Source organism: Anomalospiza imberbis, chromosome 6 (genome assembly GCF_031753505.1).
Source record: "Anomalospiza imberbis isolate Cuckoo-Finch-1a 21T00152 chromosome 6, ASM3175350v1, whole genome shotgun sequence".
Taxonomy (NCBI): Eukaryota; Metazoa; Chordata; class Aves; order Passeriformes; family Viduidae; genus Anomalospiza; species Anomalospiza imberbis.
In genome coordinates, this window is record NC_089686.1 from 38,932,446 (window position 1) to 38,957,125 (window position 24,680).

Genomic DNA, 24,680 nt, shown 5'->3' on the forward strand with positions numbered 1-24,680 from the left:
CCCTAAATAAAGCTAGAGTGATTAACAGATTGGGAATGTGCACCAGGAGGCACCTTAACTAGTGTGTGTCACTGGTGAGAGGCCATCATCATAATTCTTATGAGGAGAACTACCACATGCTCAATCACATCCTTCCTGTCCCAGAAGGATGACATTATCCATCATAGCTAACTTTCACCACAATGAAACTTCATACACTCTAAGAATTGCATGTTAGCAGTTGCTGGCTGAAGAACAGAAATTCACCAGATGACACTTGACATTGAATTCTCCCAGGAAGTAAAGCTCTAAAGAACAGCACGGCTTATGGGATTTTGGGAAAACAACAGCCAAACTTCACACTTTGAAATTCTAGACTCCCATTAAAGGGATCAACTGATTCTTAGCTTCATCAATAGCCTCAACCCCACCCCAGTGTAACAAGGCTACAGACAGCTTGCTTTCACAACTCCAGCAGAGATCCAAAGCTGAACCATTATTGCCCTTGTGGCAGGCTATACCCTGAATAGGTGTGGGATATGGAAAAATCTGTAATCAAGCTCATTCTTTGACTACATGTAAGTGCTCAGTCTCTGGTCTGAATTTATTACCCTGAGATAGCAATGAAATCACTCAGAAACTGTAAACGTAGAATTTGTATCACTCAAACCTTAAGCCCTGTGGGATCTGTATGTCCCCACAAGGTGGAAGACTCAGAGCAGCTGTGTTGGGTTGTGTTTAAGCAGATAAAGTCTGGTGGCAAAGCCAGAACAGATAAACATGACCTATGACCACACAAGGAAAAAATATTTTATTTGTTGAGATACACATAATTGAATAGAAGCCTATTAGAACAAAGTGAGGCAAGACAGAAGCACTTCACAAAGCTAGGTAACTCCACCATTAACTTTCATCTGCATGTCACCTAATGAGTAACAGAAATGCCAACAAAATGGTATTTGTGTCAACTTTTAAAGCCTTCTGCAAGGTTCCTTGGGAAACACTGATTCTCTTCTTCCCCTAAGCTTTCACTGAACTGAAACTAATGCCTTCTTTGTTTCACTATACTATTAGCATGTCTCTGTCCATCCCAAATCAGTCAATTACTATAAAGCCTGAGGCAAAAGTTCACAGAGGGGAACAAGAGGTCACAAGCACTTCAGCGGCAATGATGCAGATCTTTTCTTTTCTATGTATCTACTGATTTAAAAAAATATATTAAAATAGACATCCTCGTCTGTGCTACCAGATGCAAAAAATATCTATAACTTGGCCATCACAACTTAACAATGTCCTGCTTCCCAATGCAACTTAGGACAAAGAGAAATTTATTTAAAAAAAACAAACAAAAAGACCAAACCAAAACTAACAAATAAATGAACCAAAGAAACAAAAAAAACCCCAACAAACCCAAACAAAAAAGTGGGCAGAAATATTCAGCTTACAGAAACATTTCAAAAAAGCAGTAAGAGGTAGTAAACATAATACTGAGCTGTGTGTTCCTTGGACATATTAACGCTGCTGAGCTTTGCAGCAGTACTAACTCCCACTAGAAAAGGTGTAATCTCATCCCCCAGAGCAGCTTTTTGGTATCTTTTGGGAAGTATAGAAGGGAAAAAGAAATTCAAAAAAAGAAGGAAAAAGAAAACCAAACCAAAAATCAAACCCCCACTGTGTTGGCCCACAAATGGCAGAGAACCCAAGAGACTCCAAGACTGAAATGGCCCCAAGATGCAGTATTCCACCTACATTGCCACATGCAATCAATCAGTCATATGAAGCGTGAAACCAAAATATATTTACTGCTTTCATCACCACTTTAGCAACCAACCACTTCAACTAGCTTTCACTGTATGGAGGTTTCCTGGGAGACCACAACTCCATCACTTAGGGCAGTTCACCAAGAAGAGGCGAGTGGCAGAGAGTGGCTTGCAGCCCACACTACCAAGAGCCTTAAAAGAGCTGCCAAATGAACTCTCAGGTTTCCTGATGAGTCTTGAAATACAGGGGAATATGGAAGACTGAAAAATATGCTAGTGTTATACCAGTATTTTAAAAGGTTGAAATAGGATGAGACTGTCAGTCTTGTCAACCTGACATTGATTCCAGACAAAATAATGAAAAAGCTGATATAAGACTCAGTTAATAAAGGATTAAAGGAGGACAGTGTAATTACTGCCAATCAACATAGACTTTACAGAAAAATATAACTTGTCAAACTACCAACACTTTTTGGTGTGATTACAAGTTTCAATGATAAAGGTAACAATGTTGATGCAATATATTTTCACATGGTGTTTCACTCGGTGCCAGAAAGCACTGTGACGCAGCATTGTGTATCAGCTGAGAGATCTGAACTGCACCAGGAGATAATGAGGCAGGCAGGTGCTACTGGGGCAAGCTGCTGTTCCAGTGCTCCATGCAAATTAGGCTGCTGGCAAAGAAATGTCCCTGTCTGTCATGTTGACTGGTATCTCTTCATTCTCCCCCTGGGCTCCCACCTACTCTACCCATCTGCTGCCACCTTTCCCATGCTTTGCCTGGAAGCGCCTTGGCACAAGGGTGGTCACCAATCCCCTGACTAGTACAAAGGGCTCTGATTTGACCTAAGCTCTGCTTGGCATGTAAGTCATTCTGCCCAACCCACTGCATTGCTGTACTAGTCCATCTGTAGAGATAATTTTACCCCTGTAATTTTCAGGGGTTCATTGAACTTGACTCTAAGGATTTAGTCTCGAGGCAGTCCTCCCTAGTGTGCAGTGATTGTCTGTCTAACACTTGCGTGAGAATGACACTTAAACAACAGAAAGCTGTTCACATGAAGTAGAGAACTGAAAGTAAACGGACAGAACCTGACAGCAAGAGCTCTGACATTAAGAAATTTAGTGAGCACACCACAGTAATTCACACACTAAGATCTCCATCTGCTCCTTTGATTTCCTCTCAGCATATTGCAGTAAATGGGGCAGTGGACAGGAGCAGAAGTACAATTGGATGTATTTTCCCAAACAGCAGCTCTCAGTCTTACTTGATCACAGAAATCTACTGTCAGTTTTTAGAAAACTGTCAGGTTAGCAATACAGGGTTTTTTGGTATCTCTTCTCAAATGCTGTAGAGGTTACATAAGAAATACATTTGGAATTTTTGCATTTAAACATAATTCAAAAATTACAGTTTGGATACATGGTAGAATAAAGTAATTCTAAGCATTTGAGCTTAGATTAGCCTTTTTTAATGGGAAAATAAGATGACTGATTTTTTTCCTCAGCCAAGGCTGTCAGCCTCACCCATAACTACCAGGCCAGGGTTAAAGTACTTTTGAGTTTGAATAGAGGTTTTCCACCATGACACTGAAGAAAGAGCTACCACAAGCCTTGGCACAGGCTAAATATAAAGGAAAGTATACTATCAGCACTGTAACTTTCAATGGCTCTGAAATACAATACTAAGCATGACAATGCTGCTGACCAACATAACAAGTATAAGAAATTCTCTGGCTATTCCACAATTGCAATCTCATCTTCTAGTTCTTGCCTGTCATGCCTCCACCTAATATTTGCACTTCCAACTCTCCTTTTTCCTGCAACATATAACAAGTTTTAGCATAGATGTAAAAAAAACATTTTGAAAGCTGAAAGCATGGGTAAAATAAACCAAACAGTAAAACAACACAACACAAGCAGTTACTTAATTGGAAGAATCAATTTTATATTTAAGTCAATAAAAGCCTTTACTGTGGAGTCCCAGGCATTCCTGTGTGAGGCTCCACGACACTGCCAGAGTGAACAAACCTTGCCTTATAAAGGTTCCGCACAGCAACACACAGAAAAGACTGATCTTGTTTTTTGAAATTTCCATGATTACAGTTTCTGTCTTTCTTTGTTATTCTTGGCATACATGCAAGAAAAAGCAAGCATGCGTAGTTTGGGGCTCAAATTCCCCAAAAGGTGTAGATGAAAAAGCCAGGCTATTTCCCAGCCACAATGGAACAGGCAAACTGCAAGGAGGCCTGGAGGAGGGATGAAGGCAGGTGTCTCCAGCAAAGCTGGGCGACACAAGAGTTCTGCAGTGTTGCCTGGCAGCAAGTAATTATCTGCCAGTGTGCTGCTTCCACGTGCCAACAGCCAAAGCCCACACAGGCAGCAAGCACAGGCAAGTACATGCATCAGCTAACGCTACAGGTTAGCTCCATTGTTTCCTAAGGGATACAAGCAGAGGTCCTTCGGATGAGACTTTGGCTGAGTTCTTACAACTCAACAGCACTAGGAACCACTCAGCCCAAAATGCCCAGGGAGACAGAAGTCTGGAAGATGATGGAAATCTATTATCAAAGACAAGACTACTGCCATACTAAACCACCACTGCAAAACTGGCACCAGTTCTACCCCAAAATGATTGGGAAAACTCCAATAAAAACAGGTTAGATAAATCCTGTCAAAAATGGCTTAGGCATAGTTGATTGTGCCTTAGGATAAGGTAAAGAGTCATGCAGCCTCTTGAGAACCTTTCAGCACGCCTTTCAGTTCTGGTCCTGTGACTACCTAAAGGAGGAGGAAAACCACATCCCAACCTACCTGTCCATACATCATCTCCTGTTCTTCCCCAAGCTCCAAAATTACTCCCCCGCACTGGGGTTAATTACAGAGCAACTCAGACCCAGCCAAAAAAGACTCACCCTCAAGATATGTGTCATCTATAACCATCTCATTCATGAACTGCCAGACTGCCATACTCCTCCTCTTTCCCCCACCTCCCTTTCCACCTCCGCTTGCCCTCTAAGACTCCCAAATGCCTGTGTGGTGGCAGCTGAGTTTTTTAATATGCACTTATTAAGATCCTAATTGAATCCCACATTGCCTTGTATGCATCTTCCTAGCCGGAACATGAACAAGGCACCCTATAATTCAATTAGAAGGACCTGCAGCAAGCTGATCATTAGTCTGTCAGGTTGTTTAAAAAAAGACATCTAGGAATAGGGAACGAAGTTAAGTAAAGGGAGAATTGTTAACACCCGTCCCCAATTCATGCAGACACTTCCACACATATACCTGAAGCATGGAATCTACAATGCTCAAGCACTTGAATGACAGCTTACTACATCAATCCAACAGTCCTCTCTCTTGCTTCAGAAAACTTAAACAGAACCTCAAAAGTTGGAATTAATTTTCTTCATCAGTGCTTCTCTGCTCAGATTCACGAGAAAACACCACTAATATACATGACTACTGCAAACAAGGAAATCTCATTACCTGCCAAGACCCTGTTGACAGAGGAATGGGTGGCCAAGCCAGGCTGTCCTCGTTCATGGAAAATCCCAGCATAAGGCAAGTACTCTGGCAGCAAGAAGCGTCTGCAAAACAGAGAGAGTAAAACATGGAGAAAGCCATTCTGTGTACTACAGTCCTGAAGAGCCACTGCAATTACTTTGAGAAAATATGACTACATTCCAGCAGACTACAGCAGAGGGAAGGCTGGAATCCTCTGCTTAGCCAACCACTTCCCTGCTTCAAACAAAAAGTAAATTACAGATTAGATCCTCCTCTGATCAACGTGGCTGCAAAGATCAGCACTAAACAAATCCTCTACCTCCCACAACAGTTTCCTAATCTGAAACCAGCACATTGTGTTGAGAATCTCTGATCAGATTCTTTTCTCTTCCTATTCTGCGTTCACACTGTGACCTCAACCTGTAAGTAAAAAGCACTAAGACCATCCTATCTTTCAAACATCACAGGATGTGCAGCTCATACTAACACGCCATCCTCAGAGTCCCAGAAACTGCAAACCAAGTATAAAGAAGCCCTGTGCAAAAAAAGGAATCCACCTGAAAGAACCAGAGAGCTCTGCTGCTGGTACCTCCAGGATTTCCACACATTTAGCTCTTACACCTAGATGCCTTACCTTGGGACAAAGCGCCCCAGCGACGGTGCAGACATGCGAGCATTCCGGGGAGCTCGGTGCCTGGATCGGTCTCCATTGTCCCTTCAGCAAAAGAAAGAAAATTACTGAACATTAAAATTACTATGTAATAAAAGTATTTCCAAGAAAACAAAACACCAGTGACATCACCTAGTCAACCTGAGTATGTTACAGAAATTCAATGGTTCTTATGCTTCCAATGTTCCAAATTCACACAAGTAACTTTACCAAATCCTCTGCCAGTTTTATATAAGGGTAACCTTAAAGTCCACTTTCTTCACTGTTTGACAATGTCTCAAAAGTATCAACAAAACACAGAGAGTCAATGAATCAATGTCAGCACCTGAGCAAATGAAAGAGAAATATCAGAATTTTGACCAGGAAAGCAAAAGGCAAGCTCACCCCAGTACTCAAAATTCCCTTTTGTTAGTCAAAGAGATTTATTAAAGTTCACATTTTCATTCCCAGAAGTGCAGGCAAAAGAGCATAATCTGCAGACTATTCTTTTGTGCTCCTTCCCTGAAGGTCCAGTTTAAGTGCCAACAGATCTTAAAACTATCTCACTTTTCATAAGCTCTTCCAGTTAAATCAGAAATGTTAGGTGGTATCCGACAAAATTGCATCTCCTTAACAACATCTCATTCTGTTCCACAATAAATGTCTGGGCCTTGGGGACAGCATCCACTGTCCCACAGCAGACACAGGAAGGCACTTCCCCAGGAGGGCAGTGCAACACTGAATAGGCATTCACAGAGAGGCTGCAGAGCTGCTATGCGTGTAAGTCTCAAGACAGGAGCTAGACAAACTCACGGGTGGCCCAGTCTGATTTTGGTAATGAAAGCTGTACAACAAGCAGGAGATCAAATTGGAGTACATTCCCCATCACACAAAATTCCTGATATTGCATTCCTAGGCCACAAGGGGACCTGTAATTATATAGCACTAAAACTGCAAGGAAAATAATAAGACTCCATTAGCAACTCTGGAGCTCTGAAAGAGACCTTAACAGCCTTCTCTGTTCAGAAATTTACTCTCTGTATGACCTTGCACAAGTAACAAGTCTGCTCTCCATGGATTCCAAATCCCCATCTGTAATTGCAGCCCTGTCTCCTTCCCAAGCAGTTGTGGGGAGAATATTACTTGCAGAGCCTTGAAATCACTAGGAAACTAAATACTCCTTTTGCAATGCACTAGCAGCCATTTCGAACCCACTCTAGCAAGCTGCGCATTTTATAATTTTTTTTTGTTTTGCTTGTTTAAAGTCAGTGAGCAAGAAACGTGGGCTGAGAAGAAAGTCTATTACGTGGCTGTTTCCCACACACTTGAGGAACCCAGGAACACAGAAGCAGAGGTTCTTCTGCAAAGCTCGTTAGCGTTTCAAGCTATTTCACCAAAACCAAATCTAAATCCAAGCTCAAAGCTTCCATTTCTCCTCCCACTGCAGATGCAGCATTTGCAGTTCACAGCCAAAGCCGCATCTCACCCTCAAGATTTTCTGTAACCAGCAGGGTTCCTGAGATCAGAAATGTAAAAGCTACTGCTGTTCTTTTATCCCAGGCCTCCAGCCTATTAAGATGCAGATCAATAACAGAAGGAATCCTGCAAACTTGAGTGCTGACATATCAACTTTTGTTGCTAAAGAGAAAAGACCAAAGGAAAAAGAAATGTCATGCTCCAGATCTTGCCACACACAGTAAGAGCTAGCAGAAGACAATAAATACTTTTTAAAAACCACCATGTAGCACCTTTTGAAACAATACTGATATGCAACCCTGGGAGAAAAGCAACAAAACCGTTTTCGGGGTTTGAATTTGCTTTGGACATTTACTAGAATTGGAAGATACTTTTGGAATGGACAAATATCAGCAAGAGGAACAACAGCAGGACTACCTTCTATAGAACTCTCCAGTTGAAGAGAATCTCAGCAGCAGGTTTCAAAAGGAATGAGGAATTAGCTCCAGCAAACAAAAGGAGATAAAAGGGCAAAGTCTACAGACTAAATCAAGAGACCTAGAGGAACTAATTGTTCAAGTTTTTTTCAATTGCCACTAGCCACAGGTCTTAGCATCCACTAAAACATTTTCTAACCAAGGCGACTTTCTGATGTGAGAAGTCCATCCTGTACTTCCCTATTTATTTACTGCGCACAAAATCTCCTGACAATATGGGGAAATAACTAAAAGGAAAAAATATAGACTAGGCTTTTTTTCAGTTTTCACCATGACAGAGACAGCCTCTACTAATTCAAAAGACAGACATGTATTTTTAACATCCCTTAAAAAAAAAAAAAAAACAAAAAACAAACAAACAAAACAAAACAAAACAAAAAACCCACATCCCAATGGCCACCTGTCCTGTAACTCAAGATTGTAGGGAGTAAAAAACGGTGGCTATCCTTCAAGATTTATAGAATTCCTATTTACTGTAAGTAGAATGTAAGATGCACTCCCCTGGGGTAAAGAAGAATATTACTAAACATTACTCTGAATTACTAATTTATAGAATCATTTATATGTAAACTCCCATGCTCAACAACTACATGCAAGAGTGTCTAGTCTAGTGTTGCAAAGCTAGAATTGATGATATTACCCTGGTGCCAGCTGAAGATTATTTCTGCACCCTCTAAAAAGGAAAATAAAGAACGCCCTACAGATCAGTGAAAATGGGTGGCACTTTGTGTTATTTCTGTACCACATACAGCCTGCTGACAGAGGGAGGAGAGCAGATGTTAGCACTCTGCAGTGCCAGCGTGAAGCACTCCAGCAAGAAATGAGAAGTTTCCAAGGCTCCCTAAAGTACTGACAAAGATCTAATGCTCTACTTTCTATTTAGTGTCAACTACCTACAGATTCATTAGCTAATGATTCACAGTGGATAGTTTAATTAACATTACCTGCAGAAGTGGAAAGCAAATCCCTCAGAGTGTGTGTGTGTGTGTGTGTGTGTGTGTGTGTGTGTCTCTACATAAAAAAGCCTCTGCTAATAGAGCAACTCAATAACCTTGCTAAAGTAAATGAAACAAACCACAGCAAGGTGACAAGGGAAACATAATACTCTAATTATTAACAGACTAATTTGTCACAGCAGGAAAACTGCAAGAACCAACAAATGGTCAAAATAACTTCTAAGATCTGGCTCAAAATTCAGGTTATTCATCATTTGTTCAGGTACCATGGTGGGAAAAATCAAAACAGTGATGTTGAGAATAAGAGTTTGTAGGGGAGAAGTAATATTAACACCAACCTACAATGGAGCATGAAAAGAAAGCAATTCCCAAACATTCAGGAGAATTATGGACATTTAATAGGGCATAAGAAGGATGCAAGTTTATCCTAAATTGGATAAGACAGTCAAATCCCTTTGGATTTTTCTTCCGTTATATTATTTGCTTGTTGAGAGAAAAATTGACCAACGTAAATTTAATGGACCAGCAATACCAGCTCTGAAAACAGAGAGAGAGATACAAAATTTTGCATCCTAAAGTTTGGAGAAAAAGGCATTCTTTTTCATCTCGTAACTTGGCTACTGCACTAATAACAGTGGATACAGAAGACAGTAAGGACAAAAAAAGCGCCATGTTCTGCTTTTCTGTCTTGGCAAGAATTCACTTTAATATTTAGAGATTGTTGTATAAGGAAGTGAAATTAAATACACAGCATGGGATTTCTAATGCAATCTGTTGGTCTAACTGTTCCCATTGTAGTCAATATTAAAACCCCCACTGATTACACTGCCAATAGAATTAGGTCAACAATGACCATTTTGAAAAGCCATTTAATTATCAAAGCCAGCACCAATAAGCTATGTAAGTTCAGAAGAATCAAACTGTATCACATCGAGCCAATTGTTTAATATTTTCAGCATTTTATCATGTTTCGTGTAATCCAATTTAAAATGCTAAATCAATTTGTATTGCAGAGGTTAGACACCTATGTACAATAGAAATGCTAAATAATTGTTTGAGTGGCATCTACTACTTTCCTTTAAGGTTGACACTGGAAGTTGCACCATCTTCATGCAGTAGAAAAAAGCCAATGTTTGAAGCACTGAGAAAATGTGAACTATCTGTACTGACTTGCTGTATTTTTTTTGTAATTGCAGTAGGTTACTTCAGAGGAGATAGGACAGAGAGCAGGAGCAGCCCAAAGGTCCTATTGAGAGCTCGGAGGAGGTTACCAGACACTGATAACTCATTTGTTTTTAGTGGTTGGTCAGGTCTCACTGCAAGTCCTCTAAAGAGAGTTCCTGGAAGATGTCATATTAAACTGGCCATACGAAAGCAGAAGCAGATCCTGAAATCTTGCAACTCACCTCACAGGATTCACTACTGATTTGGATGAAAACAGATGATACATCCCTTTATAGGAGTGTACTCTTCTAGAGTTACATAGTACTCCAAGACAAAGTGTGCACTGTGTTTTACAAAGGATATAGAAGTAAGAAAAAGGATGATGAAGGGAACATCACTTTTGCTGGTGGCTCTAAGAACATGATTACTTTCCAGCACCATCCTGATGGGTAAGGTAACATACATTGTTGGCAACACTATGACAGAAAGTTAGCTACTAGCTCCACCACTGAGAGGAGCAGCAAATACCAGATATTAACACTTTAGTTTTTAATCTGTCTGATCCTGCAAGATCCTGAGCATCTAACAGAAATCAATTTAGAGAAAAATGGGAGCACTTCTAGGAAATAAACCTCTCAAAATAGAGAGGTAAACACAAAACATATAAAACATTGTCATTCTGAATATTTTACTGAGTGACAGGCATCCTGAAAGACAAAAGGAAAAGCCACACTGCAAGCTGGTTGTAATTCTGTATAGGGGCATAGTAGATAAAATAATATCTCCTGGATCAGTTAGACTAGTGTCTTATTCAGAAATAAAGGTCCCATACAGTATGTGCTACTTTACTCACAATCCTCAAGACTTGGAGAAGTTACGAACTCAAACCAGGAATAGGGGATCACCCTACTTCTGGCTCTGAGGACAAGTGTATCTCACCTAAAACCAGGATTATGTTAAAGATGAAACATTAAAGACAACTAACTTTTCTAAGAAGAAAGTTATTTCCACAAATAGATAAAAAGGAGGAAGTCAGGAGCATAGGTTCTATCAAAAAGGGTACAAATATTGACATTCACAGATTAAAATGACTACTGTATAGTTCTTTTAAAGTATATCTAAAAGAGCATACATAATCTGGTAAAAATAAAAGTTATACATTTATAAATTCATCTTTGAAGGATATGGTCATCACTTAAGAAGTACTTAAGGCAGAACTGAGGGAAACAACAAGAAACAAGAAAAAAAAAGCATTTGTTGCACAAAAAGACTCTCCTGGCACTAAACGTATGACTGTGGAGCAAAGTCCAAAGTGTAAGACTGGAAGCCAAAACCAACTGAAGAATAAAAATAGTAGACAAACTACAAAGAGTGATGGTGGCCAGCTGGAGAGACAGGAACTAGACTAGATTTTTAACACAGTAAGTGATAAAGGAGTTAGACAAGTCACTCAAGCCTTTCCATCATTCTGCGTTCTTCTGAAGGCTGAAATGCCAATCTCTCACTAGGAGCTTTTTGAAAGGACCACCAGAGAAAATGTGTATCTATTTATCAACTAAAACTTCCTATAAAATAGCAGACTGCTGAGTTACTAATGGCTTTGCTGACCAAAGAGAAACAACCCCCCCAGCCTTGATTACCTCTCGGAGCACTGTTCAGGGGAAAATGTATTTACAAGATTAAAAATGGCACTTCAGAAGATCAAGTGTTTCAGAAAAGCATCACATATGAGAGGTCAAGAGAAATAGCAGTACTTGCCTGTAAAATGCCAAGGATTAACTGCTTCAGAGAAAGACTGATTTGGAACTAGAATGAAGCACTTACTCTTTTCTAGGCACATGATCCAGTTATTTCTATTTTAATCACCTCACTGTGTGGTGGGCTCACAAATTGATGATGCTGTTTTAGAATAAGTCTGATACGCTTCATAGCTACAGTGAATCATTAGAAAGCACAAACATCAGCAGCCAGACAAAGCTAGAGAGGCATCAACTTTTGCCTCTTTTAAAAAAAACATACTGCACTGTTATGCTTGCAAAGGAAACAGAATTGAAACCATAACTTCACAAGCAATGCTAATCTGTTAGACCTATGGGCTTCAAGAATGCAGACCACCACCTGCTTTGCATGGCCACCAACAAACCAGTAACAGCTTGCTTCCTAATTACTCTCATTAACAGCGGACTTCACCTACTGGGTGACCTAGTTTGACTTCTGAGATGCACAGACACAAAATAAAATCAAAAGGAAAGCAATGGATGGAGTTTAGATTTGGCAGAAAAACTCAGAAGTACCATCTTGACATCAAAACTGTTTCTACGGACTCAGGCAACCAACAGTATGGAGTATGACGGGAGCTTTTCTGGCAACTGCCACCTTTCTAAAGGCACACATTCTTGCACCACCCTGATATGAAGACACTTGCCTGGCTGGAATGTGACTTAATGGTAAAGCAACATTATACTGGAGAGGTTAGCAAAATCCTGCAGTATTGCTGCAAGGAAACAGTTATTGCCTGTTCACTGCATCCCTGCAGCATTACTAGACATTATGACCAAGATATGGGTAATACAGAAGACTGTCACAAAAGATAAAAGATTAAAAGAATAGGGAAAGTGAAGCTGCAGGCTACTATGAGTAGATCACAAGACAAGCTAACACTCTAATTAATCCTTGAAAAATTAAGTTCAAAGAGTAGGTTCAGTATCACTCCCATTCATCCAGCACCTGTAACCTTCTTAGCCTGAAACTGTGTTTAACATGATGAATACAGTTAACGTAAGTTGCTTTGTATCTGGAAGCGACATCCCAGTCCTAACTGCTTCAGAAACCTTTAGCAGAGAAGAAAAAAACCCAGAAAGTGACCACCAAGTTACACATATTTGCATCTGCTTTAAAAGCCAGTTTTGTAAAGGTCCATCTTCATCAGAAACAATGATGCAGTGCCATATGAGGCAAGAAACAAAGGCAGATGAAAAAAACACAAAAACAGATAAAGGAGCTCTGGGAGGAAAGAAACAAATAGCAATCCTGCTTTATGTGAACTCAAATAGCAAATTGCTAGCAAGAACATTATTTGTGGATGCTCAAGAAAGACAGATAACAAACTGTCCCATCCAAGATTTCCAGGAAAAAAGGGTACATTTTCTGCAGTATACTGACCTGTCATGGACCCTAAAAATCCATTTCCATCGACACTTGAATGACACAAAGAGCTTTCCTATAGGTCTTTTGTTAACTTCAGATATAAACTTTTGTTAACTTCAGGATGGCAAGGAGAAAACTGAAAAACCCCACCCTAATTGCTTTTAGAAATCTTGTAGTTTGGATATAATACCACTACCTCTACAACAAAAAGCTACCACTGATCAAGTCATCTCCCTTATCCACCTTCACTATGTCCTATGAGAGCTTAACAATTGGCATCCCATTAACCTACAAACCCCCAACGGAGTACACCTTTTTCTTTACCTCTGGGATTCCTCATGCTTCTCTCTCCACAATGACAGAGCTTGCCCCAGCATTCTGGAGCTGTAGATCAAAAGCTCTATACTTATTTAAAGTGTCATTAAAAAGCTTTAATCATTCCAATCTCACCTTTCTCCTGCCAAGAAAACCTGGCTACTATTTGAAGAAGTTTCTTTTGCAGAAATTGAAGGTTGTCAGATAGGGAAAAAACCACTCTGGAATTAATGAGTGCACAGTGGACAGCTGTAAAGGAGGGCAGTAAAGACCAAGACTTTACAGAAAGAGTCCAAGTTCTAGCCATGTGCTCTTAGTAGTTGGTGTGCTAAGGGAAGTCAGATGGTGCACAGTGAATGGACTGCACTGCTGCAGGTTAGTACTCCCACTGCACTGTGTCTCTAGCAAACAGTCAGACTAAAAAGGCAGAGACTGGATTTAAACACACACATGAATTCCCGTCACAAGGGTAAGGAAGAAGTTATTTCAGTAACTGGCAATCTCCAACCTCTCCCTTCATTCAAACTTCCCAAAATCTTTCTGTCTCAGCCATCAAGCAAACCACATGCTTATTCTCACTATGACACAAATCCCTGCTCAAAACTCACTTCTACCATTCCACTTGAGGAGCAATACAGAGAACAGAATCCAAAACCAAACCTACTACTCAAATACACACTACTGAGTAACCGCATTGTCACAGCCATTGTCTTCCCTTTTCTGTCCCAGTGCTTAATGTTAGTGCAGACACTATTGCATCCAGACAGTTACTAATTAATATTGTCAAGTACTGTGCCCCAGTCAAGGTTCCTAAAGAAGCTAACAAAAAAATATACTTTAAATGAAGACTTTCCAAAAGAAGAGTGATTGCCTGGATATCTCATACAAATGTCTAATCAGACATGCACTTTTCTTCTTAATACAAAAGTTAAACCAGAATGCCAGCTTGAAGTGGAACACTAACTATGACACAAACCAGACTGCCAAACCAAACATTTCACCTATAAAAGAGGCCAAAAAGAATCTACCACACTATTCTCCAAACCAAACATTTGGTTGAAAGAGGCCAAAAAAAATCTACCACACTATTCTCCAAACTGAATGAAAATTACATACAAGACACTGGAAGTAAGACTTGCAGCTTGAATACAGTGGCAGTTGGCTGGCAGGTTGTGATCTCAGAACCTTTCAAGACAACGGGCTGTTGGAAGAATTTAGATTTGGCAGTTCTTGCCAAGACAGTGTCAATAAAGCAACCAAAAATGGCAGGAGGCAATTACGACAGATACTCATGTATCTTATGCACTTATGAGGAGACCCTTGCAAGACGCCCATCTGAGAAACCACAACTCTTGGTCCAAAACATGCCTTAGACAAAAGGATTTTAAAGTGACAAATAAAGCCAAATAACATCACTCTCAATCTTGCAAGCTTTCCCTAAGTGATTAATCATCTTTGCAAAGCAAGAGCCTGCTTCCAACAAAACTAGAAGGTCCATTAGGGTCTCACTAAAACGGTGCCTACAGTTCTTATACTTTCTGTCTGGATGCTTGTGGTGTCTCAAAAGAAATTAAACAGATTAAGCACTAAAACAAGACTTCAGGCCTGCCCATCTTGTTATAGAGACACAATAAAAACCTTCCTAGCCTGTGACAATGGCACAACTGAATGGATCCATGCCAGCACAAACCCTCCTACGAGGAAGGAGAAAGGATAAAACAGAACAGGGAAAAGCCAGAGACATGAAAATAGTGTCATCTCCAAGCTCCTTTTCATCTATATTCTGTCAGGCAGCCCACTCTTGAAAGTAGACAGAGGAGTCAGCCACAGTCACACCTTTAGCCTTAGCTCTAAAGTCTTTTTTGAACTGTAGTGAAGGGTTTGACTCAGGCTTTCAGTCTGACAGATGAAACAAACCTGTATTTCTGTTTTTGTTCCCATAGTTACTGCAGACATAGGGACAAGGGACATAGGGACATAGATTGCCAAAATTCACCTCCAGAAACACCTTCACATTCTTATTATGGTGACAAATTCAGAATTACAAAGGAAATAAAAGAGACTGCACTATCTAAGGAGTCCTAGAAGCATCACCTACAGTCTTCAACATCAGAGAGCTGTTCTAGACTAAAGGAAGTCTATAGGAGAGACTAAATCAAAATTCTTGAAAAAGTCAAAATAGTTTAGCTTTAAAAATCTCAATTTACTATGTGATGCAATATGAGATACTCAAATAAGAACTTGAAAATAGAAAGTCCAACATGTATAATTTGTCGGTAAAGAATCTATTTTTACCAGTTATGCTGGAAGACTAAAGTTATGTCATTCTTCCTTCAGAGATTCTTATTCCACAACTCAGGAAGTCTTTTCATTTTAGCTTAGGATTCTACTAAAGCTAACCTTAAAATCCACTCATATCAATCTATCTGGTAATAACCTAATATTACAATCTGTATATATATATTACAAACTGTATTAAATGCTTTTATGTAGACATGACTAAGTTTACAGTTGACAGTTGCATTCAATGAGCAGTAAGATGACAACAGTGACAAGGTAAACACAGGGAGCACATGTAGAGAGAGAACATCTTATTAGACTGAAAAACACAGGTATACTGTGTCTCCCTCCTCCTCTACTCTCCATAAAAGCTGGTGTAAAAGAAGGATATTACTAACACCAATAAAAAACACTACTTCAGATTCTTATACCAACACTACTTCTATTGTTATCACAAACTAAATGTATTTATGAATGAATTCACCCTTGACTGAGACACAGGAGAGGCTTTAAATTAAATTTAGAGGCCATAAGCACACAAACAGTGCCTAGGCCAAGTTCTTCATGCCCCTTACTAGGCCATTAGGTAAAGAAACTGAAAAAAAGACAAAAATTTTTGAGGAGGAAAAAACCTCTGAATCCCACAAAATATGAAAGCAGAGTGGGGCCTGTCGCCCCGGTATCTGGCATAAGCATAGGGTTCACTTCTTGCCCAGTGCTCTATGCACAGTAAAAACTACTGGTGTTTAATGTCCCTTACATCCTTCTCCTTATTTCTGGGAAACAAAAAGAGATTATTTACCAATTATATTAGCCAGATTAGAAAGATAAAGTACCAAGGCAATTTTCTGGCTTTTATGGGAAAAGAAAGTTCCCTGTATTTCTGGAGAAAAGCATGAGCTGCAGCCAGCTAGACACAGCAGCAGCTCTATTCCCTATATCAAATCTGGAGACACAGGGAAGTCAGAGCATCTAAACCACAGCAAGAAAAATCATCCATGAAGCAATACATGACTGCACAGGGGAACAAGCAAGGAAGGAGGGATACAGGAGCCAAAAGGAGAAGCAAGAACTCTTAAGACATTTAATTGTGAAGTCTCAGCTGAAGAAATCAAATGAGTCATGAGAAGTTCCAGCTCTAAGGACTCCCGCACAGCAGCACTCTCTAATCAGCCAAGAGAAATAATGAAGCAGAGAAGTAAAAAGACAGCAGGTCTTGAATGCACAGACCAGAATTGGATATGAAATATTCAACCAACAAATTCAGGCACTGCACTTTAAGGAATAAACACTTCTCTTTGCTCAGTATGAAATGAAAGACAACCTTAGTATGGCTGATTGAATTGCTTCCCTGACTGGGTGCTCTTACTGTGTGAACATTATCTGCAGGGGAACACACTTCTCTACAGGCATTTGCCTGGCTCTGTGAACAAAGAACATACCATCTTTTACTTTTCCAGCAGAACAAGCTGCCCCAGACAAATAAAATGGAATAATGGAAATAGTAAGGTCTATGCTTGCAACACACCCACTTCACAAAAACAGGTCCAGCAGCCACCATATTTCTCCTCTTCCAGACCACAAGGATGCTTGAGAAAATTCAGAAGAGTCATTGTCTAATAGCTTATCTGCCCTCATTTACATTTTACACAAACAAAGCCACAATGAGAGGGAAAGACATTCTCTCACCCTGTACTTGAGAATATTCAATTGCTGGAGCATGAAATGGCAGCTTCACAGAACAACTTTCTAAGAAAAAAATAGTCTACCACCACTTGAAAGTTAGAAAGGGATTAGTATCTTGCTCTTGGGAATAGCTAGTGTGACTAGTGTCCTTCAGAAACACACTTCACCCTGAAACAAAGGACATGGTGCTTTAACAACATGTCATCTCAAGTATGTGTCACTGCAGCAAGTGAATGTGCAAATTAAAATAGTAGGGAAGTTGACAGCATCCTTTGCTGGCAGTTGCCACATAACAACCCAGATTTTTTGAGGAGTTCACAGGTCCCATTAAACACACCACCCTACTACACTATAATCATAGACTACTTCTACAACCATGCTAAGAATTATCCTATGTTTTAATTGCAGTATACACAAATGGGGGAAAATTCAGTGAAATACTTAAGGCTCCTCAGGGAAAATCCCATATTTAAAAGGAAATTACTGAAGACAGGCTAGAAAGGTTATAGTCTCTTTGCTCCTAGAATGGACTTTAATCTAAATTCCTGTGCTTTTGGTCTATATGCCATCTAAAGAATACATTACTAAACTCTTCCATTTATTAGAAAGGGTTTGCAATAAATTTTTTGCTGGGATTACACTGGGTATCACTGGAAGTCCAAAAACAGATGCTGGAGAACAAACTTCAAAAGTTCATCAGCAGAACCACTCAAAAGGAAATACAGTGGCCAACAGGAATACTCTTCTAAGGTTTGGATGCAGATCCATTCCTCACTTTAACACAAGAGGCCTCTTTATCTCCTTGCAAGAAACTAAGCCCTAACACAGATTCACAATCACCAAATTTTTAAAAAATCCCAAACCAAACCAAAAAAACGTAATCCCAGGAATGTTAGCTAATTTGACAAAGCTACAGAGATAGAGGAAGAAAAAGCTACAGGACATATTTGTCTGTCTCCCATAGCCTTAGACCAAAGAACTAAGTCTTGCAAAGCCTCTTAGTGACTCCTGTTCTGTCTCAAGATTTGACAACTCTAGTAAACTCTTTGTTCCCCATCTGTTCCATTGGAGTAAAAGAGTCTCACTTCTCACTTTCTTTATTTAACCAGTCTTCTAAATGTAGTTGAGATACCTAATGTGTTGAAGGTAGCCTACAACATCCTTAATTTTCGTAACAGAAATGACAAGACCTATTTCTAGCAATCAATACTCTAATTATTGATTGAATTACTTAACCTGTCCCTACAAGAAGCCCAAGGTGTCATTGATCGATAAACAGTAGGGAAACACAAAGCAGTCCTGTGCTGACAACAGATGCAAGCAAGAGGGCTAGGCAGCACACACACTTACTCAAAATCTTCAAATTCCAGATCATTTCCCTCCACAGATGGGCTTGAGTTCTCTGAAGTGGAAGCAGAGGAGGAGGAAGAGCGGAGACGGTTTTGCTGATATCGCATAGAGCGTTGTCGAATACTGTCCCTCCGGGAAAGATACTGGATCATCCTCTGGGCGTAATATGCAGCAGGAGACAACCTGAGCAAGAAAAAGATACACAAATACCCATTTCGTAAGTATAGAACGACAGGAAGTCCTATTTTTCCTTTTGAACTCCACGTGCCAGGCCAGTAACAACCTATCACAAGGCTGACTGTTTGCATTTTATCTGTAAGATAGATTAAATACAGAAAGCAAGGAAAAGTAATTTTCCCTTTATATGCTATACTCCCACATGATCCCCTTTGCAAACAAAAGCACCACACAGCACCTACAGACAAAAAGCTCATCCACAGAACAGAGAAATTTGCTTCTCAGTACTCTCTGGAGCTCACTGATTCATTTATTACCAATCCACTCTAGTAAGCTCAACAAGCATCACTTATAAGAACCAAGCCCTGTCCCAGTGTGAACTCTGCCTGCAATGCCAAACAGCAGCACTGTTCAAATCAACACTGAATAAAGGTGCTGTGGTTTTGATGGTAGTTAGGGAGTACCCTGGAATATCAAGCAGGAGAAAAAAAGGTTTCACATCTTTAACTACTTTGTAATCTAAATGGTAGGGATTTTATATAGTGGCAATCTCATCAGATCCACTAGGTATATGTTAAGTGGAGCTTTAAAAGCCTTGTATCGCACCTGAAAGGAAATCTTTCCTCTGTAATTAACTCTTAATTCTCTCTCATGCATAACTTAGCATTTGTTTGCATCAGCTATCACACACCAGTATTACTCTCTTGAGACAGGTAAACACATACTCTCTTTTCCTACCCTGTGTATATCCACAGCTCCACACACGTTTTCTGTGACACACCTACTCAGTGTTAAAATCGAGACACCTCAGATGCTTGATTTATCATTTCATTAGCCTTATTTGGTTAGACTTGAATTCTAATTTGGGGGGAGGACAAGTTTAGGAGACAGATTACAGGTTCAGGGGTGTAAAAACTTAAGCCAATAAGCACCAAAAGGGTAAGAGGAACAACACACTCAGCTTGATTCCTCCTGAATCTTTTATGCACTGTTTAATGAGTTAAACCTGTTCATACTTACATAAAGAAGAAAGCTTTGCTGGACAAACACATCACTGTTCTCTACTCCCCATAAGACTTAATAGGCCAAATACAAAAAAGCAAGGTATTACAGATGCACATTAATAAATGAGGAGCTGCTCTCTTCTCTGGGCTTTTCCATAAGCCAAAACCTTTGTGCATGCCTAAAAAAATCTACATTGTAATATGTACAGAGAGAAAAAAAGAGAAACATGGGAACAAGGCAAACACTGGAAAATATGAACAGTGGTCACAGCAGTCCAACAGTGTAACCACTGAAACTTTTCTTTTTCCTTATATCACATCAAGGGAGAATTTTACAGAAGGGTATGAAGACTGAGTTTAGCTGTCTTCTAAAATTATGCAGGACACCAGAAGAAAAAACATGGTGATGCCTGTTAGAAGAAAGAGTAGGCAATAAAGAGTGGCCATAACCGATGACAAGATGCCAGATTCAGCTTCCTGACAGCACATGGTGTGTACAATGGATAGACCGTGAAAAAGACCTCCAAAGACAAAACAAGAAGCTTAAGTCTGATACACAGAGAGAAAGGTGCAAGAGATAAAATACTTTCTAGCTGCTTAGATTTTTTTCTAGAGGTATATCCAACAAACACCCTGTGATGCTTTATACATATATATAAATGTGTATATATATATATATATATATATAGTCTGAGAGCATATATAATTCTTATTGAATATTTCTATTTTATAAAACATTATTGTATGTGTTCTTTGATGACAGTCTAATTTAATTCTTCTGCAGATTATTTTCTGAGCCCAGTACATATGGAAACTGTGGAGAGTGACAGAACAGCCAAGCTGACCTTAGTGAAGTTCAGCAAGGCCACCGAAAAATACTGCTGCAGTCTACATCAAAATATTCATTCTAAATCTGAGGGAACGTCAAAAAATATTCTCCCCGCCTCACTGCTGACCTAGGTTATTCAAATATAGCACCATTACAGTCAGTAAATGCAGAAACAAAACTAACACATACACACGCTATCAAAAATAATTTTTTCAGATCATGTAGTTTATGTACTCTTTAAAAAAAGACTCCATTGGAGACAGTGCGGTCTTAAGGAGGTATATATATTTAATATATATTAAAAACACATAAACACACACAGACACAGATATAGATGTTTATTATTAGATACAGATATGTTTATTTCACCTTTGTTTCACTTTTCCACCTTGTTATTTAACTTCTCAAAGACATAACCTCACATTTGGAACTTAAGATGCTACAAAAAACCCTTCAAAATGCAGTAACACTCCTTTTAATCACTTTTCAAATTTCTAACTAGTTAAAGGGACAGTTAAAAATATCCTACTAGCCCAGCACTTAACCCAGTAAGGTTTATGAAGGAAGACTCTAATCCTGTCCCACTCAAACTTCTAGCTGGTACTGATCATGTCCCCATGAATCTCATCCTCTGAAAAGGACAGTGATATTTACTGGAACAAATTAACCCTCTTAGAAGAGTTTCGAAACTGGACTTTTCTTCCAAAGCTCTTTATAAACTCAAGCTACTATAGCTTCTACCACAACCTAAAACCACTTGAACTATCACATGAAGAGCACTGTATCAGTTCAAAAATGGCTTAAAGTAGAAAAATATTTTTGACCATGCCCCTTATGCTAGGAAATGTCTCAGGCATTGAGCCATTTTCATACATTTTATTGAGATTCATCACAGCAGAAATCTACAGAAGGGGAAAACAAATTCAGGTACCTAGGCAGGCCCTCCTTTTCTTTTTTAAAAGGCAGCTCCCAGAGAGCTAGAATCAGTTCTTAAAATCTCTGCTCTATCAATCTGCCTGCTTTGGATGAGGCATTCCAGAAAAAAGGAATGGTGCACTTCCAGCAATAAAGCAGCTTTTGGCACTCAAAAATTGACCTGAATGTAACAATAGCTTTAAATTAACATTTGTAGAACATAATTTTCCTCTTTCCAGGAAATCAATCCCTTTCCCTGCCATTTAACCAACTGCCATTTAGAAGCTTTTAAATTTATCAGCATTTCTGACACAACCTTCAGCAATCAACTAGGCTGGTTTCCCAAGGATCTTATATACAGGCAGCATGCTCTACCTTACTTTCACTCTACTGCAGTTTTGTTTACATCATTCCTAAGACTCCGAATTATCTTTATAGATTATTATAGATTAAGAATCATTATAGATTTAGAATACAGAAAGTCAACTTTCTTCACGATAAATGGAAAAAAGACAAATATAAGATTTCACCTCTACAAGGCTTTATCTACAGAGACAATTAGCAAGGAGTTTTTTACCAACACAATTATACCATCTGGCCAGTTTGCAACACAGCATTTTATTTCAGAACTTGTACTTAAGAGTATCATCTGTATAAAAATGCAGATTTTGTGGTTTATGATGAAGAAAACACCCCCCTGCCCACCTCCCCAAACCTCACAAAACAACAAACCTCCTTCAGCAACTCGAGATTTAATTTTCAGTGGTATTCCTGTACTCTTCTTTATGATAAATCCTAGTAGCCTTCAATTCACACAGCGATGCAAGAGGTACCCCAAAAGGCTAAATCAGATATATTTTACACTCACTGAATTTCCTCATTCATAGCTTTCCTAAACCCATCTAAAGAAAGCTTATTTGTCATGATTTATTCTTTGAAAGTTTCCAAAGCCGCTTTCTGTTCACGATTCTATCATTTCTTCTGACAGAGTCTTTGGGTCACATTATCCCATCTGTTGCTTTCTTAATACACTAAATAGAAACTGCAAAGATCATTTCTTTCCATTTTTGATAAATGCCACATTTGCTTTTTCTAGTCCTCTGAAACACTCCCACCTCTTTTGAAGATTAAGCAGCACTACAGGTGTTTCTATGCCTAATGTCAATGATTCATGACTTTTCAAAAATAATTGTCAGTATTTTGTTCTTAGTTAAGTATACATAACCTTCTGGCTATGCTCTCTCTTGTACAGATACATTTATGGAGACAATTCATGCTTCCAAGCACGTTGTCTGCTCACACTAGCTCCTAATTCCCTTTACTGCATTCAAGACTATTTGCTTTTTAATTCATTTTTCTTCAAAAGAGATTTTTAATATATTGATACAGCTCATTTACTGCTGGACCTATTTGCCACCTAGTGTTCTCCATCCCAAATAATTTCATTAATTCTTATGTGTTTACTTCAACAGTAATTCCTTCCCGTTTTCCTCATTTCCCTCCAGACTTAACAGCATCTGCTCACTTGTTTTGCTCTTTCCCCATGTCAAGTCATTAAGAAGGAGATAAGTCCAATATTAGAACCACTGCCAGAGGTTTCAGTGAGTTATCCTGAAGTTATGCTTTTGCATATAAAACTTAAATGTCTTTAGACTGCATTTAGATCTTACCTGGCTGGATCTGGGTAGATTGGATGTTCCCGGGATCCTGCTCCATCATAGCGAGATAATGAAATGAGGGAAGACTCCAGCAACCTCCTAGAAAGGAAAAACAAAGTAAAACGTCAATGACCATTCAGGAACATCCCTCCTATATATGACCTACTTTCTGAAACCTCTTAAGACTATTTCTATCACTAGTACAGAGAATTCTGCAACATACTGAACCACTCACTGATGGACTGAGTGTTTTCACCACACAGGTATTCAAAGTTTTATGTTCTCACTGCACAGGAGAAAGAACACCTCAGGTAAGGAAGAAGAGTGGTCTAATAACTGCTTCCAAGTTCCAAAAGAAAGGTGTAGATGTCACTTCTCTGGAGACAATCCATCCCAGTGTGCCAGGTCCATAAACACTACCACTGCATTGGCCATCTGTCAAATTCTTACCTACTCAAAGGTGGCTACACATGGAATGGGCCAGGGAGCAGGGGACAAAGAACACACATGTTAACATGTGGACTTTGGGGGCACCACTGGTGTCTATCCATAGTAAGATCTTGAATCTTAGTCTCAAGGCTCTGAGAGGTTTTCAACTACAAAAAATAAAAATGTTCTTTTCCTCTGTATTGTAATCAGACACAGGGAGAGATACCGAATATTCACTCAAGAAATAAATGTATGCAAATGCAGCCAAACAGCCTGAATACAAGAAATGAGACTGAGTCATGAAGGCAGCAGAATCAAAAGTACATAGTAGGAACATGCCCCCCACCCTGACTTCTACATGCATCTCTGTCTAGCTTCTGTCATAAACCAGAGGACAGCACTGTTTCAAGACTGACTCATGGCCTGTTCCAGCCCTTAGATTAACACAAGAGAGATGATTTGGGGCAGGTACAGAAAGTGGAAAAAACAGCTCTCATAGTTTATAAGATTGCTGAGTTCCCTTTCAAGTCTTTCTACCTCAGAGCTCCTGCTAAATTTTGTTTTCCAGTCTGTAACTTAATGAAAGTGGTTGTGGTTTGAAAGCCAAAGAGGTCCAACACCACATCTGTTCTACTCACTCACACACAGAGCTGTTGAGAAAGATTTGAATCTTTCAGTCTTAGCCCCACACTCGTAATAATCCATTAGCATTTGCAGTGCAGGACAGCAAGTATCAATACAGGAAGAAGGACCAGATAAAATCCACAGCCAACCTCCCATTTCTAGCCACATAAAAACAGCAGAATTGCAAATGACAAGTCTTTTTTTCTAGCAGCAGCCCACCCATCAGGATCTCAAGAAAAAATTTTACTGTCTTCAAGCAAATAAAATAAAAATACTTCAATTTTACATTCTAGATTTAG

The 24,680-nt window shown here is 39.4% G+C and overlaps 1 protein-coding gene across 4 annotated transcripts in view; it reads right to left on the reverse strand.

The window, feature by feature from the left end:
- AMBRA1 (autophagy and beclin 1 regulator 1) overlaps positions 1 to 24,680 on the reverse strand; it is a 126,074-nt gene that overhangs the window by 70,525 nt on the left and 30,869 nt on the right. For 2 of the 4 annotated variants that reach the window (XM_068193564.1, XM_068193563.1), the window contains exons 8-11: positions 23,341 to 23,427; positions 18,746 to 18,928; positions 5,881 to 5,961; positions 5,229 to 5,329 (exon numbers count right to left, since the gene is read on the reverse strand). In XM_068193564.1, coding sequence (XP_068049665.1) covers positions 5,229 to 5,329; positions 5,881 to 5,961; positions 18,746 to 18,928; positions 23,341 to 23,427 — 452 coding nt within the window. Of the gene's footprint in view, positions 1 to 5,228; positions 5,330 to 5,880; positions 5,965 to 18,745; positions 18,929 to 23,340; positions 23,428 to 24,680 lie in introns of all 4 variants that reach the window. The other 2 variants (XM_068193561.1, XM_068193562.1) reach the window with 1 other exon arrangement.